At 41.1% G+C, this 19932-nt stretch overlaps 1 protein-coding gene across 6 annotated transcripts in view; it reads left to right on the top strand.

The window, feature by feature from the left end:
• The window catches only part of Pter (phosphotriesterase related), a 62941-nt gene that overhangs the window by 31513 nt on the left and 11496 nt on the right, over window positions 1-19932 (top strand). For all 6 annotated transcript variants that reach the window (XM_057787789.1, XM_057787790.1, XM_057787791.1 and 3 more), the window contains 2 exons: window positions 4443-4900; window positions 6682-6947. In XM_057787789.1, the coding sequence (XP_057643772.1) occupies window positions 4469-4900; window positions 6682-6947 (698 nt within the window). In that variant the 5' untranslated portion in view covers window positions 4443-4468. The remainder of the gene's footprint in view (window positions 1-4442; window positions 4901-6681; window positions 6948-19932) is intronic.

The following is a 19932-nucleotide window of genomic DNA, read 5'->3' as shown; positions in this document are numbered from 1 at the left end:
CTATGGCCTTGAAGAACACATAGACAGTAACCTGCTTCTTCCATGTCGGCCCCACCTCTACCAACTCCCCAAATGCCGTCATTTGTGAATCCTTCAGGGCTTAATCTGTTCACTGGGTCAGAACCCTTATGATCTAATTGGTTCTGAAACTTCCTCACAGACACACCCAGGTGTGTGACTTGCCAATATCCTCGGTGCATTGAAGTCCTATTAGAGTCATTGACCATTACTGTAACTGAAAATGATATTCAACTTAGGTAAACAGAATATGCTTAATCATAGTGGCCAGATCAAAATAACGGTCAAAATTCCAGTGAAACTGAATGGAAACCAAAGTTATGTCCAGACTTCTTCCTCCCCATCAGATCTTTGGTCATGAAGTAAATTTTTATATATCTTATAAAAGGTAGTGCATACATATATTTCTAAGTAATTAAATTCCATGTACTGTCTCTGGTTTCAGCTGTGGTATGACAGTTTTGTTCCATTCTCTTACTCTCTTCTTGTTTTTATTTTTTTTGCTCAATGTTCTCTTTTTATTCAAAGCCCAGCGAGACTAGATGGGTTGACAGACATGGTGGCTCACACCTGTATTTCCAGGACGTAGGCATCTGAGGCAGGAAGACCACCATGAGTTCAGGCTTGTGTAAGCTACAGGGTGAGACCTGGTCTCAGAAAACAAAAACAAAGTTTTAGAATGGTTAGAAGGGTTCTGTATTAGTTACTTGTCGTGTTGCTCAGACCAAGGACATGTTGAAAGCGATCTGAGGAAGGAAGGACTTATTGGGGTTAGAGTGATTCCATTCATCAAGGCAGAAGCACCTGGGCTGTGTCGGGCCAGACTGCATCCCCAGCAAAGGAGATAAAGATGAATGGTGGTGTCCAGCTAGCTGTCCTCTGTCCCATGAGGTAGCTCAGGTAGTGTCCAGCTAGCTTTCCTCTGTCCCATGTGCTAGCCCAGCCCATGACATGTGACTGCTCACATCTGGGCTTGGGCTTCTCACCTCAGCTAACCTAATCTAGGTAATGCTTTAGCTGCATGCCTGGACCTCGACCCTTCCATGATTCCAGATCCTGTCAAGGTGGAGAGCAGTATGAACTCTCATAGGCCATTGGTTCATTTTTGTAGACTATCCTTTCACACATATTAAGATCTCACAGGTGATGTGGAACAAAGCTTTTGTCAAATGCGTTTATAGATGCAGCTGTCCGTTTGCAGTGCAGGTGTGTGTGATACTGAACTTCTGTGGGAAGCTCTGGAAAATGCTGGAAGCCTCCTTTGGTGTGGACAGTCATTCCCCTCTGCACAGATGGGCACTGCCACTACCAGCTTTATCTGCCATTCCAGCTTCTACGAGTGCTGAGTGCTCATCCTTATGGTGAAAGACCCTGAGAGCCCTCTGCCTGTGTGCTGGGAGTGACTTCCAGACAGAACACAGGCGAAAAGGGGCTCCTTAGCCACGCTGGAACCACGAATTCCTAGTCTGTGCCTTGCTCCATTCAAAGCCTCATTTCTGCTTAAAGCACTGCTGCCTCCTTTTTGTTCCTTAATCTTTTCTTATCCTCGGCGAGTGCGTTCCATTGTATGTGATCACAGAAGAAGCAGCCAGCTCTGTTTGAGAGCATTAGAGGAGTTTCCCAGAGGGGATGACATTTCTTAAGTCATTTTTTTTTTTTAACAAAGACTCACAGCTTGTAAACTTGAAGCATACCAAGTTGCTCTTTTGAAGACGCATCAATTAAGCATGGAATTTGGTCCTTTTCTAGTAGACATGGTAGTGTTTTATCAGTTTAGCCTTATTTCTGCCCCTTCTGTGGCACTCCCAAACTATCTGTAATGCTGCCAGCCAGAAGGAAGGACCCAGAAAATGAACCCATATGGAGGACTGAATGTATTATTAATGGTGCTGTGATCTCATCAACCAGAGGAGTAACTACGTACTGTTTATTTTTAGTAGCAAAGAATAAGGCTTTGAACAGTAAGTTCCAGTCTATAGTCAAACCACCTTCCATGCACCTCTCTCCGGAACAGTGAGATCACCAATGAAAAACACGGCCTGTGTGGAGACCGGCCATCGAATGGTGAATCTCTGAGCAGATACCATGTGTTCCTCGTGGCCTCCATGTGTGCAATCTAATGTCGGAAGCATGGCTTGTACACGAACACCGTCAGACAAAACTCATCAGTCACATTGGTCACAACCCTCAAGTTCCCTGTGAAAAGTATACATTGATCACTTATGACTGTCAGCAAATTTTCCCAAATGTTTAAGTTCATCTGCCATGTTGCAAGGTCACTGAAATGCCTAGATAAAAACTGACCCATTATTTGTAAACCTTTTCCTTTGACCTCTGACTTTGTTTTCAAAGTCTGCACTGTACCCATTATATTTTTAAAGTTTTCTTCTTTTATTAAAAATACATTTTTTTCATATCATAAAATATCTTCTGATTATGGTTTCCCTCCCCCAACTGCTCCCACCCAGCTCTGCCCCCACATCCAGATCCATACCCTTTCTTCTGCAGAAAGACATTATCTAGTCAAAGTGCAAAATAACTCGACTCTTTGCTGACCACAGACTGTGTGGCCCTTGTACTGGTGTTTCGTGTGGAGTATCCTATCGCATCTCCTGTCGCATCTGACTTGATTCCTGTGCAATGTGGAGTCTCTGATATACTTATGAGAAGCAAGACTCCCAGATAATCATAGAATGGATCTAGAAGATGCTTCAGTGGATAAAGTCCTTTTCTTATAGACATGAAGACCCGAGTTCAATCTCCAGAGCCCACATAAAGTATCCGGGTGTGTTAGTAGGCCTTAGTGATCCCATAGTCAGGCTTTGTCATAGGAGGATAGCTGGAGCTTACTATCTAGGAAGAGGCTCTGTCTCTATAAACAGGCTCAAACTTGTGTACTACCTCCACACATACAGAGAAGGTTTCCAAAGATATGGCGGGCGGGGGGGGTGCGGGGGGGCTAATTTAAGAATGTCTGTTGTAGGAACACTTTGAAAGCTTTAAAAGCTACTCTGTTCTCAGTTCCCAGCCTGTTTCTTCCAGTCCAGTGAGCATGGCTGGCCCATCCTCAGATTGGAGCTCCTGCCCTCAGCTGTGGGGTCACTGTTCACCAAGTTCAGTGCCATCTTCCTCTTCATCCGGTCCCTTCCGTTAGGGATCTACACAGAACACAGAAGTGCTGGAATTGGAGTTCTTGCTGTCACTGAGAGCAGCTTGGGCCAATACTTAATCTGTGTCCGAAAGGAAAGTATATCAGGGACAAAGTTGTCTTTGCTCTTTTAGAGATGGCAGCTGATTTCTGTTTCCATTGTGTTCTAGCTTCATGCCTGTTGCTGTGACAAATACCTCGGCACACAGCAGCTTAGGGGGGCAATGGCTTCCTTTAGCTCTGGTTCCAGGTGACAGGCCATCACTGCAGAGAAGTCACAGGAGTGGGCGCTGAGACCGTTGTCACATTACACCTGGTCAAGCGCAGAGAGAAATGAACACATACACATTTGTTGCTTGCCCGCCTCAATTTCTCCTCTCTGTTATGGATCAGGATTCCCCTGCCTGGGGAATGAATGTTGCCACTCATGATGGTCTGGCTCTTCCTATGTCAATGGACGTAATTAAGAAAATTCCCTACAGACAAACACACAGACTAAGCCAGTGTAGACAGTTCCTCCCTGAGACTCTCTTTCCAAGTGATTCTAGGTTGGGTCAAGCTGACATTTAGCTTCTAACCATCACAGATAACCTTGAAGTCACTTTCGTTATAACAATGACGTTTTGCTTTTAAGTATGTTGAAGGGTTACTTTCTATGTGCAGTAGACAATAAACTCTTGAAAGTGAAATGGTTTGTTTCTTCTTAATTTTGATATTTAAAAAAGGCAGTTATGTATTTCTTCCTCCTCCACTTATTTTGGGGTCATCCCCAATGAAGTCATGCGGGTTAGGGATTTGATGTCATGCTTCTGGCGCAGGGCAGGTCGTCAACAGTAGTCCATCCAGTACAGTAACAAATGGGTAGCACCATGAGTAGAAGCCCCTGTATATTTCTTCTGGGTTAAAAGTGATGACATAATATTAATATTAATATATGGCTCACTTTAATGGAGGTTATCAATTATGAAGGAGAATGGTTTTTGTTGATGTATCCAAGAAGCATAACTATAACTGGAACCAAAAATAGTAAAATATAAATATGAACTGGATATCAAGAAATTTCTCCAGTAAATAAAGTTGGAATTGCTCTATCAGAGGAGACCTGGTGGAAGCACTGGGGATGTCTAATCCAGGCACTCCCCCTGGGGGCAGATGATAAATGAGGTCTTATCTCTACTGTCATTGATTCTCCAGACTGTCACATTCACAACCCTGCCCTCACAGATTGCATGTTTGTGTTAAATGTTCTAATTCAGTTTTCCTATTTCCTTTTTAGAGCAAATCTTTGTGACACTGTCAGGAATGTCTTCCTTAAGTGGGAAAGTGCAAACCGTGTTGGGCCTGGTAGAACCAAGCAAACTGGGCCGCACCTTGACCCATGGGCATTTAACAATGACCTTCGACAATTTTTACTGCCCGCCTCCTCCGTGCCATGAAGCTACCTCCAAGGAGCCTATCATGCTGAAAAATTTATTTTGGATTCAGAATAATCCTTATTCTCATCAAGAGAACCTCCAGCTGAATCAGGAGACAGACGCCATCAAGGAAGAACTGCTGTATTTCAAGGCTAAGGGAGGAGGAGCCTTGGTGGAAAATACAACCACTGGGCTCTGCAGGGATGTGCAGACACTGAAGTGGCTAGCCGAGCAAACTGGAGTCCACATCATAGCAGGCGCTGGGTTCTACGTTGATGCAACTCACTCTGCAGCAACCAGGGCCATGTCAGTGGAGCAGGTAAACAGTACTACTTGGGATGTTTGTGTGTAAATTCAGGACAGTCTGAATCCTGGAAATGCCATTGGCTCAGAAGGAACTGGATATGTGACTACAGTTAGCTCAGAAAGACAGCTCCCGACTATGACCCAAATTAGTGAGATTCTGTGTCTTTCAAGTGTTGAGGAAGGGGCTCTCGACACACTGGTCATTGGCAGCTTTGATGAGTTAATGCTTGGTGTGTACAAATTCTATCAGTGGTTCCCCTCAGTCTGCTTGTAAACCTCGTTTTTCCAACATGAGCTTCAGTCATGCAGCTTTGGCGTTTTCCTCAGGTTTTATAATAACCAGCAATGAAAATTCACAGTAGGGTGAGACTTGGCAGGCATAGACTTGGTACGTTTGCAAATACGGCTTCTTCTCTTATTACAAGCCGGGGGGGGGGGGGAGAAGGTCTGTTCTCTTGTTTATAATATTAAGTAAGAATGGGCAGAATAGAAAAAAGCTAAGCTTGCACGGCTCTGTTGTACATGTGTGTATTCTCTTGTTAAACACGTGTCAGTTTACATGTGTTTACATACAGTATATATCCCTGTATATTTTCCATAGCCTGTACAGAATGTCAGGTAGACTCTTGGTGAAACATCTATTGATATTTAAAATGGTTTAATTCAAATTTTCATGTGCATTATGTTCCAATAAGCTTTTAAATGTCTACATTTATGTTAGTTGAAGACTAAGCTAATGACAATGATTATATACTTGTCAAGCCATGCTAAAATGCTACTGGACATAGGAACCAAGTAATGTACATATTGTGGGAATAAAGGAGAGTATTAAAGAACTTAATAGAGTTGACAGATTCAATGGCATCCATAACTGCTGTATCCAGATTAAAATAAGGACCCCTCTTCTCAGTCTGAACAGTCTTTCTCCTCTTGTCCCTACAGAGTATTTAAGCTATGAGTTTCTCAATAGTCTCAGTAAGATACTTAGAATAACTAGTTGAATTTGCAAATTAGTAAAAAATGTGTGATTTGTTACCCAATCTTAACTAAAAGAATGTTGGTGTGTGTGTGTGTATGTGTGTGTGTGTGTTTGTGTGTATGTGTGAGAGAGAGAGAGAGACACAGAGAGAGACAGAGAGAGAAACAGAGAGACAGAGACAGAGAGAGGAGAAAAAAGAAGGAAGGAAGGAAGGAAGGAAGGAAGGAAGGAAGGAAGGAAGGAAGGAAGGAAGAAAAAGAGAAAAGAAAAAAAGGAAGGAAGGAAGGAAGGAAGGAAGGAAGGAAGGAAGAAAGAAAGAAAGAAAGAAAGAAAGAAAGAAAGAAAGAAAGAAAGAAAGAAAGAAAGAAAGAAAGAAAGAAAGAGAGGTTAATATATGTGCGAATACATGTCAGGGAACATATGTGTGGAAGTTTGAGGACAACCTCAGATGTCATCCTTATGAAAACTGTACTTCTCCTTTGAGATTGGGTTTCTCATTGACCTGGAGCTAATTGGTGATATTAGGCTAGACCAGCTGGCCAGTGAGCCTTTGGGATCTATCCATCTCTGTCTCACCAGTGCTGGGGTCACAAGAATGCACCACCTCACCCAGCCTTCATATGTGAGTGGGGGTGGAACACAGATCTTCATGATTGTGAGACACACTCTTTACTGACTGAGCCATCCTCTCTGCTCCCTGACTCTGAATACAGTTTTGAAAGAATACATTTCTAAATAAATACCTCTGTATAGTATGAGTTTGTTTGGATGTATTTCACAGTCTATAAAATAGGCTCATTCTCATTCTTCCTTAGCTTACAGATGTCCTTGTCAATGAAATTCTCCACGGAGCTGATGGAACCAGTATCAAGTGTGGAGTTATTGGGGAAATTGGCTGCTCCTGGCCTTTGACGGACAGCGAGAGAAAGGTACTTCAGGCTACAGCTCATGCCCAGGCTCAGCTGGGCTGTCCAGTCATCATCCACCCAGGAAGGAACCCAGGCTCACCTTTTCAGATCATTCATATATTGCAAGAAGCAGGTGCAGACATCTCTAAAACAGTTATGTCCCACCTTGACAGGTAAGTGGGGTACTTCACAAATCACTGTAAACCACTGTACAACTGAGGGGTTATTAGAGAAATCACTGGTGATGCGATAAATGAAATACTAATAAGGAGATGCAGTGGCTACCTGGAAGCTTTTTTTTTCCAGTTCTGAGTATTGAGCATAGGGCCTCACACATACAACTGTGACACAGGCTAGCACTGAATCATACCCACAGTCCCTGGAAGGCGGTGTTTAAGAAATCTTGTAATGAGCATACACTAAAACGTGCAGCAGTGTGCATATCCCTCTTGCGTGCCACCTTCTGTCTGAGACGTTTTGTAGAGGGACTTCCTTGGTCTTTCATAGCTTGTCAGAACAGGTCACTACTGACTGCGCCATTTCTTTCTCTTATGATACGATATTGTGCACGTGCCAATTCGACGTGTTCAGTATTTGCCAAGATCTGGGGTGATAAATGCCTCTATAAATACAAATAAAGAGAAAACAAATGGTTTTGCCCTAAAAGGAAAACCTAAAATATTTCTGCCACCTGTCTTTTTCTTTGCAACACCTGAATTTTGGAAACTGAAATTATTAAGATAATGTCAAATATGGTGTTTCTAATTTTGGCATACTAGAATTTATGGCTGCTGTAACAATTATAACACAGCAACCAACCCAACATGGTGGGCTTTGGTTCATGGTTCTGAAGAAGGGGTCTGAAACCAGTGTCACAAAGACTGTGGTGCTCAGAGGCTGCAGGAAGAACCCTCACTTGCTTATTCCATTGTCTGGCAGACCTTGCTGTTCCTCAGCTTGTGGCTGGAAACCTAGTTTCTGCTTCTGCCTTTCCAAGGCCTTGGGTTTATGTCTGTTTTCTCTTCAATCTCTAAGGACATTTGATATTGAATTTAGGACCCACTTGTAATAATAGCATGAACTCAAGTTAAGATCCTTAATTATAATCTACAAATCCTTTTTTTTTTTCTGAAATAAGGTCACGTTCAGAGATTCCTAGGGTTAAAACACAGACATGTTTTCAGAATGTGCTACTCAACCTACTACATGTCTTATGAGAGGCTTGATTTTATAAACAGATGCTTGGCCACTGTTAATACACAAACATGTAACCAATGCTAATCCTAACCCTTTAGATTAGCCATATTGAAATTAGCATTAGATTGACAAGATTTATAATATAATTCTTCCTCTTTTTAAATTATTATATTTCTTCTTTGAAAAATGTCATACATGTCTACAGCCAATCTTGATCACACCCATCCATCACTCCCCCTCCAACACCCACTCCCAAGGACATTATTTTTAATTCCTCCAGTAAATGTCTGTGTTATAATGTTTAGCTTTTGTTTGTCTAAAAAAATGCCTTATTCTGTTTTCGTGTGTGTGTTTGTGTGTTATGGATAATATGATAGAATCAATCATTTCCAACACTCTATTTGCAAGTTACTTTCCTAAGCCCTCAGAGACCATCCATTTTCAACCATCGTCCACTTTTATTGACAACCAGCTGAAACAAGGTGTTCTTCCTTTAAAATACTTTGTATTTAATTTGTTTTTTCCTTGCTTATTTGCTGAAATCTTTTACAGCCGTTGTTTTTATTATTCTGCATTTTTTCTATGACCTGACTCATTGTGGGTTTTGCTTGTTTGTTTGATTTGACTTTGGGTTTTTTTGTTTTTGTTTTTGAGACCAGGTTTCTCTGTGTAGCTCTAGCTGCCCTAGAATTGTCCAGGCTGTCCTCATGCTCAGAAATTCACCTGCCTCTGCCTCCCAAGTGCAAGGGTTTAGAGTGTGCACCACCACTGCCCTGCTTCACTGTGTCTTTTCTTATTGTGTACTTAAAAGTCACTGATATTCCTAGTATAAAGATGTATCTTCCATTACTTCTGAGAAACTCCACACATTGTCTATCCAAATATTGCTTATTGTTCATAGCGTAAGTTCCAACCCAGTTCCAGCAGGGCATTCACACCTGTCCTTCTTATCCCTGACTCTCTCTCATTGTTCCTCCACTTCTCTCTCTGAGCCGTAATTTCTTCAGTTTTATCTATTCACTGTGGTCTTCCCAGGAGAATTCATCACCCTTTGTATATTTTCCTTATAATATTAACAAAGTTTCTTATTAAATTCCACTTCATTACCTTTCAAATCTGTGTGGTTAAATTTAAGAACTTTTATTTCCTTCAACACATTTTCAGTTTCTTCTTGTTGCAAAATAATGATGAGCTTCAAGCCAGGTATGGTGGTGTGTGCCTTCAGTCTTAGCAGAGGTGGGTGTATCTCTGTGTTCATGGCCTGCCTGGTCTACATAAAAAGTTGCAGGCCAGCCAAGGCTATGCAGTGAGATACTGTCTCAGAAAAAATTAATTCTGCAATATCTCTTTCATAATTGATAAACACAGTTTATTGTCTTTTTTATTGGTGTAGTTTGCTATTGACCCACTGTAGAAGGGTCCTGGATATGAAGTGCTTTTGTGTGTCCTAAAGTAAAATGTTTTACTGTGAGCATATCCCACACTCCTGGAAAATTAATATGACAGCTAAATTATCTTTCTTCTTCTTTAAGTGCTTTATTTATTTACTTATTTTTGAGGCAGAGTCTTAATGTGTAGCTAGGTTGACCTAAATCCAGACCCTCCCACCTTGATCTTACATCATTAGGCTGCAGGTATGTATCTCCATTCTTTGTTCTTCCTTTTTGGTTTTGCTGAGGTTTTTTTCTTGCTTTTGTTGTTGTTTGTTTGTTTGTTTTGATTGTTTTTGGCAGGGAGTTAGGTGTCATTGTCAACTTAATTCAACTTTAAATTAAATTTAAAGATGTTTCCTTTTATTTATTACGATAAAATACATGGAACATAAAATGTATCATCTTAAATATTTGAAGCATTCTGTTCAGTGGTGTTCAGGACACTTTCTCCCCCATTCTGCTTTCCCTCCCTATGAATCTGAACTCCAAATACTTCCAATGGATGGAAACACACACAGCTTTTTATGATTGTGTGCATTTCTGACAGGAGAACCTGTCACACATCACACAGCCACGATGACTTCTCACCCTTCCAACCATTGTGGCTATAGATCCTCAGGAACTCTCTCCCATCTTTCCCACTCGTCTGCTGAGATGAAGACAAGAACGAATTCCTGAGAACTCTGTGCACAAGGTTTCTCCCAACTCCCTAGTCCTGGCAGGGAGGGATCTTATTGCTGATGGTGGGGCAGCTTTCCCTGCAGCTCCAGACTGATCTTGCTGCCAGTTCAGTCCCGAACCGTGGCTCCCCTAGTTTCCCAAGTCTGCCATACAGAGCTTACACTGCTCAACCTTACTGCCCATTTTCTCACCTCCTTGTTGCTTCTGCCCCTGAAAAGTTCCTAGCTCTGCTGCAGCCCCAACCAGGCATTTAAAAACATGAGGCTGCTTTTTTTTCTGTTAAGTTTTTTTCAGTGTTTTACATGGACTCTGTTGGAAAGGTTTCTGTGAACGTTTAGTCTGCCACACTGCTTGAAACTAGATCAAGATTCTCCTTAAAGCAGGATCTTACCATCCTTCTTCATTCACAGTTAGACATTAAGTTAGAAAAATTATGCTTGGCACATATAGAAAATAAGTTTTCATTGTAAATTGCAAAATAAACCTGAACTAGCACAATATTTCCTGGTTCATAAAAATCAAGCAATATAAAGAACTACTAGTATTTATTTCCTAGTAGTTGGACTATGTTTTTTACTAGCATATAACATATATATAATATTATATATTATCTATAATATATATAATGATAAAGATGTATGAACTGATTCCATTGGCTACAAGTTCATTACTTCCCTCTTGGATGGCTCATGACTGAACGGAATTGTTGACCTGACACCACACAAGCCCCAGCAACCGGCACATTCTGAGGCAGTTGCTAGAGCAGTCACCTACTCTGCACCCATGGTATGGATCATCTGAGATTCTAGTGCAAGACAAAGAAATACATGGGAATATTTCTATGGGGAAGCAACCAGGGAAAATGGCTTTTGAAAACAAACCAAATAAAGTAACAGAAAAAAAGTCAGGAGGCAGATGTAGGAAGTGGTGGCTATTTGAAGTGACTGCTCACAGCAGACCAGTGGCCAAGCTGGAGTTTGCTAGGTCAGCGTCCACAGGCTGCCTGAGCTCTGCTGGGCAGTACGTACAATCTGATCTATGCTGGAGGAGCAGGGAATTCAGTTCTTTTTAATGGGGACAGCTCACAAAAGAACCGGACACAATGTGGAAGACATAAAAAAGGGGAGCATTTCCTAAAACACAGCCTTTAAAGCTTCCCAAAGCAAACATAACGCCATTTCATTCTCCCATTGTGTTTCTGGGCATAGTACAGAGAAGGTTCTAAAGCTGTGCTCTGTTAAGTTTGGGAAGGGGTAGCTTGGGGTGGCCGCTTTGTCTTTTACCTCACTTAGGAACACAGAGCTTTGGGACTGAGCAGGGTGATCTTCAGCCTTGACTACATACAAAATTACTTTAGGTTTTCCCTTCAAATGTAGATTTCATTTGGAAGAGCACAAACATAAAATATTTTAGTGTGCTCGCCAAACTATGGAAGCAGTGAAATATTCTTGAAGCGTTATGAAATCTGCATGAGGATTTACCCAAGACAGGCAGCCAGAGAAGCGTGCGCGCGCACACACACACACAGACACACACACGCACACACACCACTGCAACAATAAGAACTCTTCTCATGGTTATCCAAAGGGGGAAATTGAAATGCTGAAAAGAAAGAGTTAATAGATGACCATCTCCTTGAAGACCTCCAAACCACACTGTTACCATGTGACCATTGGTTACCAGCTTAAGGTCATTAAACAGGCAACAACTTGATAAAATAAATCGGCCATATTCCAAGCTCTTTCCTAACCATCTGTTTCCCTAAGGCACACGAGTCTGTGGAAGAGCAGTTTGACTGCTATGAATTTAACCCTTAGGGACATCAAAGGAGGCTGTCCTTGACAGTGGCTACCCAAAGTCAACATCTATTAGATAATAGCAGTATCCCTGTGTTCTTGTTTGGGATTTTAATGGGGGAATTCTTTGCACCATTAAACATTTAATAATAATTTGACCACCTGCAGAAACTCTAGCCACACTTCCAGGTAGAGCCTATCAGCAGCACCACCGTGGGGCACTTCTAATATGGGCTGTGTGTGCTTTCAAGAATGCCTCCCACAGTTCTTTTTTCAAGCCTGTTCAAACAGGATTGGCTGTCAATGCCCTATTAGAGTAGTTGTAACCATGAATATACAACAGAATTATTTCTTTACCAGAGAGCGCTCAATGGGGAAAAAAATAAAAAAACATCGTCCAAATAACAAATACTTGGGAACTATTTGCCAATTCAAATGTTGAGCTTCCTGGAGGGCAATAGACAGGTGCTATGCCTAAATCTTTTCTCATCTTGGATATCTATTTAACAAGCCGGAGAGTTTTGATGGACGTCCAGGGTCTGATTAAGGGCTGGATAATTAAGTGTAGGAAAATAGCACATCACTCTCCTGGAAAACTGCTCCCTGGGGGAGGGAAAGGAATTTGACCCAAGGGTATCTAAAAGACCAGAAGGAAAAACTCAGGAGTGCTCCAAAAACATTTTGTTCTCTTTGCCTTTGATCACACATGCCAAATTGGCCGAACTCTTGGAAGGATACAAATCTGACACCTTTTTCCCATGCTGCTAATTAAATGAAAGGAGTGGAATATCACTTCATTCATCCAACAAATATTTGAGTGACTAATTACCATATGTATGTATCAAACATTGGGCTGCAATTCTGTCAAAGTGATTATTGAATTACAATTATGGTGACTTTTCACCTTAAGATTTTCTTTGAAAAGTCACAAAAAGAAATAATTCTGCAGGATCCTTGGAGCTGTACACTTTTAATTCCTGCAAATTCTAATGAATTCATTTGAAATCATTCAGAACCAGTTCCAAACAAATAGGAACTGAACAAAACATCTTTGTATTGCTAAATAGTACAGTAGCATTCTTGAAGAAGAATGACTGGAGCGCTGTACACCTACGGCGGTGTGCAGTGTCCTGAGGCCTGTAAATACAGCTCCATTTCTTAACAGTTTATAGTTAGGAGGAGGCATGGACATGCATTGCAGACATGACATACAAAATGCATCCAGACGAATGAGGGTGCATTGCGTAGCATGTGCAGACCATGCATTTAATATACAGGAAAAACAATGTCAGTCTGTTTGGCTGAGATCCAACCAGAGTGAGAAATTAAAGAAATTGGTTCAGGCAACAAAGGAGGAGCAAGTGAGAACTTTTAATAGAAAATATTTATGAATAACGCTTTCTTTCCTACAATGACTAATACTCACTGGCATGGCCTCTTTTCATTAGGACAGACAATTCACTGTGTAGTGTGTGTGTACATCACATACATGATAACCTAGGTACTTTTTTAACATGGCATCTTTGTTGCTTTTTTGTACATGTGGACTCTGGTAATGTATTTCATATAAAATATACATTTTAATAGAGTCCTTACTGATGCAAACCTTGAATATATTTTGAGTTAAAGTTATGTGATGACATTGGCTACAGTGATTCTTTCATTCATCAGCACAGATGGAAAGTAGAGAGAGGAGATGAAGTTGGGCTCCCTGGTTTCATGTTTCGTTTGCTTGCTGTGACGTTCAAAAGTTTTTTTAAGTCTCCAAATTTGTTTGTTCAAAGGGGTTAAAGAAAAACATTTGTGTATGTGTGCATGCCGTGTGCACATGGAGGCCTAAGGAAGACATCAGGTACTCCTTGAGACAGGGTCTTTCATTCAGCATGACACGGGCCAGTAAATCTTAGCAAGTCTCTTGGCTCTAGTTCCCACAGCACTAGAGATAGAGATGTGTTGCCACACCTTGCTTTTACATTGGTTCTGGGGATTTGAACTCGGGCCCTCTTGCTCACACAGCAAGTACTCTTTCTCACTGAACCAGCTCCCCAGCAAAGAGACATGTTTTTAGTCCTTATAGTGCCATGTAACTGTCCTTCTATTATTGCTGACCCTGGGTTTCCCTGCAAGATGGAGCCTAATTAGAAGACAGACACAGAGATGGAAAGAAGAAAGAAATCCAGCCAAGCCTCACACAAACTGAAAGACAACTTAACTTCTATGTACCAATCCTGTCCAATAAAATGAAATTATGCTATAATGGTATTTGATATTTTCATATACCCCAAATTGCTGTTTGTGGAACTGCTGGTATCACGGCAAAAGGCTGCCCTGGTCATATGTTCTTCTCGGCCCATTCTACCCACCCAAACCTTGCACTATTAATTTTTTTCCTGAAGCAATTTGTCATAACTCTGACACCATTCACATGAAAGGTGACATTTTAACAAATAGGATTGTCGTGTCTGTGAGATTTATCTTCGCTGTCCTCAACACTGTCATCCCCTGAACTGTGGACTGGCGAACATGAAAAGTGCAGCCTCTTTTGTGCTGTGTGGCAGCTGGAGAGTTCATGGCAAAAAGCCCTTCCTGGGGTGTATAAACTGTGAAGTGCCTTCCTGCAGTGTATAAACTGTGAAGTGCCTTTTCAAATAAAGGTTTAATTACACTTTGCAATTTGGAGCCACCTTCTGGTTTTAGTCTAATTTAAACAAGTGTTTTTCTTCCTTGTGCCCTCTGTTCCTTTTACTGAAACCTTAAGTCATAATATTTAAAGTGGGACTCAGATCTACCTATGATGTCATCAAACAGGGACTTGCCCAGCCAGAACTGAGAAGTGTGGAAAATGTTTATCAAAATGTAGAAAATGGCAGTTGAAATTATGTTCTTCTTAGCTTTTATTCCCAGTTAATCACTAACATTGAAATACTGGCCCATAAAAAGATGTCAAAAAGAATCTTACAAAATATGTACATTGATATTTAAACACCTCAAATACAATCATGAGAAATATATTATTCTAATAACGTGCCATTCTAAATGATAAGCTTGAAGGAAACTCAAATTCTTGGTAAACATTTAATTGAAATATAAAATTGTCTTAAGATCTGTTGGCAATATTTACTCCTCATATTTTTGACATTTACTTTTAATTAATTAAAATTCATTAACTATTATCTTCCATCCCCATGGTTACAAAAGTAGAATACAGACCACATGTGAGGCCCTCGGTTCAATACCCAGAACCTTGTCCGAAATTAGCGTTTTTTTCAATCTTTTTATTGAGTTAAGGCTGCCGTGAGCAGTGTAAAGCATACATAAGGAGAGTATTTGGTAATTATTTCCATTTCTTGAGACAGGGCTCATGCTGTAACACACCTGAGCTACCCTGAAATCAACAGTGTATCCCAGAGTAGCCTTGACACCCTGAACCTCTTGCCGTAGCCTTCAGGGTTCTGGAATTATAGACATGAGCCACCAGGCCTGACTTCAGTATTAGTTTAGTAGATTATTATCATTGGATTATAATGAGTTATATATTTTGTAAAATGTCATCCAAGTTGTTCAACATATATTTTGGGTTATTAAATGAAGAATTCTAGTTGAGTTTAGTAATTTAAAGTAGTTATTGAAATTTTTGTTGTATAATTAGACATTCCACGTACTCTATTTGTGCTAATATTTCTTGACTTTGAAGTGAAAAATTCAAGGGATCAGGGGAATAAATAAGTTACTTTTTTGGTATTTAGTTTTATAGTGGGCATTTATCAAAATTCAGTTTTTACTAAGGCAGCTGCATGTATGAATGCTTATCTTTGCACATATGCACCAACTTTTAAAATTTCACGTGATCAAGAATATACGACTTCATGGGAAACGCAGTCCGTACTTCCTCCTGTGCTGGTTCAGTGAGCGAGCGAAGCAGAGCTCTCTCTCTGCAGTTCCCAGCCTCTAGCCTCGGTAGTCCATAGATATAAATGCCCAATGACTTATGAACAACAGAAAGGGAGAATACTGGACCAGGTACTGGAAGACCAGACTTGCCTATGCTTCCTTTGCAGGATCCATGCTTTGGTTTCCAACTTCAGTAATGACATTTCGTGTGCTGTAATTATATATTCAGTGCATGGTGTGCTTCAGAACCTGCTCCTCCCATGTTCCCCCGAGTTCATCCCCCATCCCTGTCACTGTACTGACGGGCCCCCATGGTTCACCCCAGCTGCTTGCTGCTCTCCTTATTCTCGCCGGTGGCGGTGCTATTCGCACCAAGGCTTTCTCTCTTTGAAGTCCAGCCATGCTACCATGTACCCGCCTCACAGAGATCTGCAAACACAGCTTTTCCTATCCACTCTACTCTTATTGCCTGAATCCAGTCCTTCACTTGTCACCTGAATGAACTACTATGAGTCTCCCAAAAAGGACTCGATTCCTTGGCCTTCCTGCAGAATCTGGTCTCTAGAATCAACTAGATGCATCTTCCCAAATACATCCCTGACTACATTCCTCCCTCTGACCTCAAACCCTTCAGTTAGTACCCTCTGCTTAGACACAAAATCTGAATACTTAGGTTCAAATACTTTGGTGCCCACTTCACGCTCTACCCGATCTCCCATAATTCTCGAGAAACTGTTTCAGGTGTCCTGTGCCTCCAGGCTCTTATACAAATGTGACAGTCTACTATAATATTTTATTCTATTCCTTGTGTCTGTTTGGAAGAGTATTCCATCAGTATGCAACTCACCAAAGTTTTTCCTGAACCAGTCAAGATGCCTTTTGCCTTTTTCTATTTGCTAGCCTCATTCTTAGAAGTACTGTTATCATGATACTTGGTAATTCTGTTTAGGTGTCTCTTTTCCTTAGTAGATACTAATTTTTCTGAAGGACAGGACTATGTGCTATTTGTCTTTTGTTTTCCAGCTCATGGGTTATACTAATAGAAGGCCAGCAATATTTTACTAATTAGAGAGGTGAGTGGATGCTTTATTGGACATGTGGATAGATGGATGGATGGGTGGGTGGGTGGGTGGGTGGGTGCTGGATGGATGGATGGATGGATGGATGGATGGATGGGTGGGTGGGTGGGTGCTGGATGGATGGATGGATGGATGGATGGATGGATGGGTGGGTGGGTGGGTGGATGGATGGATGGATGGATGGATGGATAGATATATGAACGGGTGAGTGAGTAGATGAATGGATGGATGTTTTCTCTCATATACTTCATCTTTGATAAGCTATTGCCTTACATCCAAGAGCAATAAGCTCCTTTCTTAACTCTCAATAGGTGTTCCTCCGGATTGAGTACCTCTTATGCAACACCTGAATCCCACCTAGCTTTGTGTAAATGAGATACTTCAAGACTCAAGCGAATCCCTTAATTCACTGTTCTTTCATGATATCTTCTACTTATTTGCACTACAAAAACTCTGGAACATTTAATTGTAATTATTGCTTTAAAAACATCTGTCTTCTTCCACAGACTTTGCTACTATGGAGGACTAAAGGTTTTTATTCATATTTGCATTCCCAACATAAAGGATAACAAAATACAGGTGACAGTAAATGTCTGCTAAGTTAATTCACAGGGCATAACTAGACCATGAAATGACAGTGTGCTTGGGAGTTCTGTGACCCGGGAGCCTCCAGACAAAGAGCAGGTGCTGCTGCCTTCTTTGTGGCACCCACGAACCACAACCTTTCCTCTGACTCTTAGCTCTTCTACACAAAGGCCCCAAACCTTGTCCAAACTGTCATTTTATGCAAGCATCCCTACCCCCATTCAGGGTACGTTTTGACATTAAACTAAATCCCTCATGACATGACAAAAACTAGAATACAGAGGTAACAGGAAGAATAACAAAATCAGTGTTCACATGCATGTTCATGCCAGCCTTGAAACACTAGGTAAACTGTAAGTCTGTTCTGAAAATGAAGACTGATCACTCCAGATGCCTCCTCCTAGGAGGATGACAACACATTCTTTATTTAATATATATTTTCATTAAGTTAATGTGTGTTCCTTCTATAGATATATTATTTTGTAACTTATAGTATCAATCTACTAGCTGAAGAGCAAAAGTTTAAAGTATGCAGCATATGAAATTATATCATAGGACTGACAAGAACAAATACTTAGGTCTGATTTTTATGCTGGGATTCCTGAAATACTTCATAAATGGCAAAGAAGTCATTTCTTTCATCAAAAGATCCTGACTACTGAATTTAAGAACTCTTTTAACAATTTTTATTTTACACATACAGAAATATATGTGTGTGCATATGCAGGTATATATGTTTATAGACATGTGCATATCATGATCTATGTGAGTAGGTTAGAGGATACTTTGTGGGAGCCACTCATTTCTACAATGTGGGTCCTTGGTATGGAACTCAGGTTGTCAGACTTGGTGACAAGTGCCTCTACCCAGGAAGCAACCTAGGAACACCAGAAGCTCTTTTATATGTCATAAATAAAACCTTTATCTTAAAATCTATGGATTCTTAAAGTAGATAAGAATAGAGTTCTTCATGGATATAAAATATGGAAGGCAGAGGACTCTGAGGTTAGCACCTCCACTTCTATAAGGTGTCCTCTGAAGTCACTGATGGCTGGAAGATTTGAAATCTCACCTGACAGACTTCAAGTGTAGCCCATTTTTTTCCATATTGACATCTGAGAACAACCCTTCTCTGAGTGAAAGCAAAATCATCCGTGTAAACAAAGCCGCAACAGTCTGACTCCAGTGTCTAGAAATCATCCAGATGAGTTTCAGTTTCACATAGGTAAGTGACCCTGTGAAAGTTTAAGGAGCTGTGGGTGGGTGAGTCTTTTAGATGTCAATGTCAGGAAGCCTGTTTCTCCACAGAGTAAGAGTCAATGACATTGAACAGAGCTTCTCTGGTGAGCAGGTATTCTCAGCATGGATGAGGCTGGTAGAAGTGGGTGCCTCCTGAGCACAGACCAGTCTGTGTTTCATGACAACGCCACTGGGAGCTGGGTGTTTATCTCTTCTGAGATTTACCTTTTCCATCTGTAAAATGGACATATGTGTATTTTAGTATATCATATTTAGTATATATGTATTACTAAATACCAAGTGTTCTCCCAAAGGGCTCATGTGTTGAAGTCTCGATCACCAGCTGTTGAAGCCATTGGAAAGTAATAGAGTCTTCAGGGGAACAACTTCATCCATAGTCTATTGATGAGTTTACAGCTGAATGGACTGGCCGAAAGTGGTACCTGGTTAGAAGAAATAGTTTGGTGGGTTTATCTTGTTCCTAGACCCATTATCACTCTCATTCTGCTTCATTCTATTATGATAGTCAGACTAGAACAACAATGTGGAATGAATGAACTTATAAAGAATTTGTTCCAGCCAGTTGTAGTGACGAAAATCTTTAATCCCAGCACTGAGGAGGGAGAGGCAGGCAAATCTCTGTGCATTCAAGGTCAGACTGGTCTGTCTAGTGAGTTCCAGAACAGCCAGAACTATGTAGTGAGACACTGTCTCAAAAATAAAATAAATGAGAGGAAGAGGAGGAGGAGGAGGAAGAGGAGAGAGGGGGGAAGAGAGGAATGAGGGAGGGAGATGGAGGGAGAGGTATAGGAAGTAAAGAAGGAAGGAAGGAAGGAAGGGAGGGAGGGAGGGAGGGAGGGAGGGAGGGAGGGAGGAAGGAAGGAAGGAAGGAAGGAAGGAAGGAAGGAAGGAAGGAAGGAAGGAAGGAAGGAAGGAAGAGAGCTTGGGTCATAGTTGTGGAGGTGGTGGAGTCTGAGACCTGGAAGATATATTACCTTGAAACCCTTCTGTTAGAAATTCTGAATGCTATAGTGAGATCATCTAGCAAGACAAATATCTTCAACTCATGGCGAAGCTGAGAAAGAAAGGAAGAAGGGACTGACATCCAAACACACTCCTCTCAAAGGCTTCATCCAGTTCCTGGAAGACCTTCTGCTGTGTTCTACTTCTCTAGGGTTTTACTTGTTAATAGTGCCACAAGCTGGGGGCTCAGGCTCTAATGCATAAGGCTTTGATGAGCATGCCTTCAAACCAAAC

Source organism: Chionomys nivalis, chromosome 13 (genome assembly GCF_950005125.1).
Source record: "Chionomys nivalis chromosome 13, mChiNiv1.1, whole genome shotgun sequence".
Taxonomy (NCBI): Eukaryota; Metazoa; Chordata; class Mammalia; order Rodentia; family Cricetidae; genus Chionomys; species Chionomys nivalis.
Note: the sequence above shows the minus strand (reverse complement) of the source record. Positions and strands in the feature narration are given on the sequence as shown.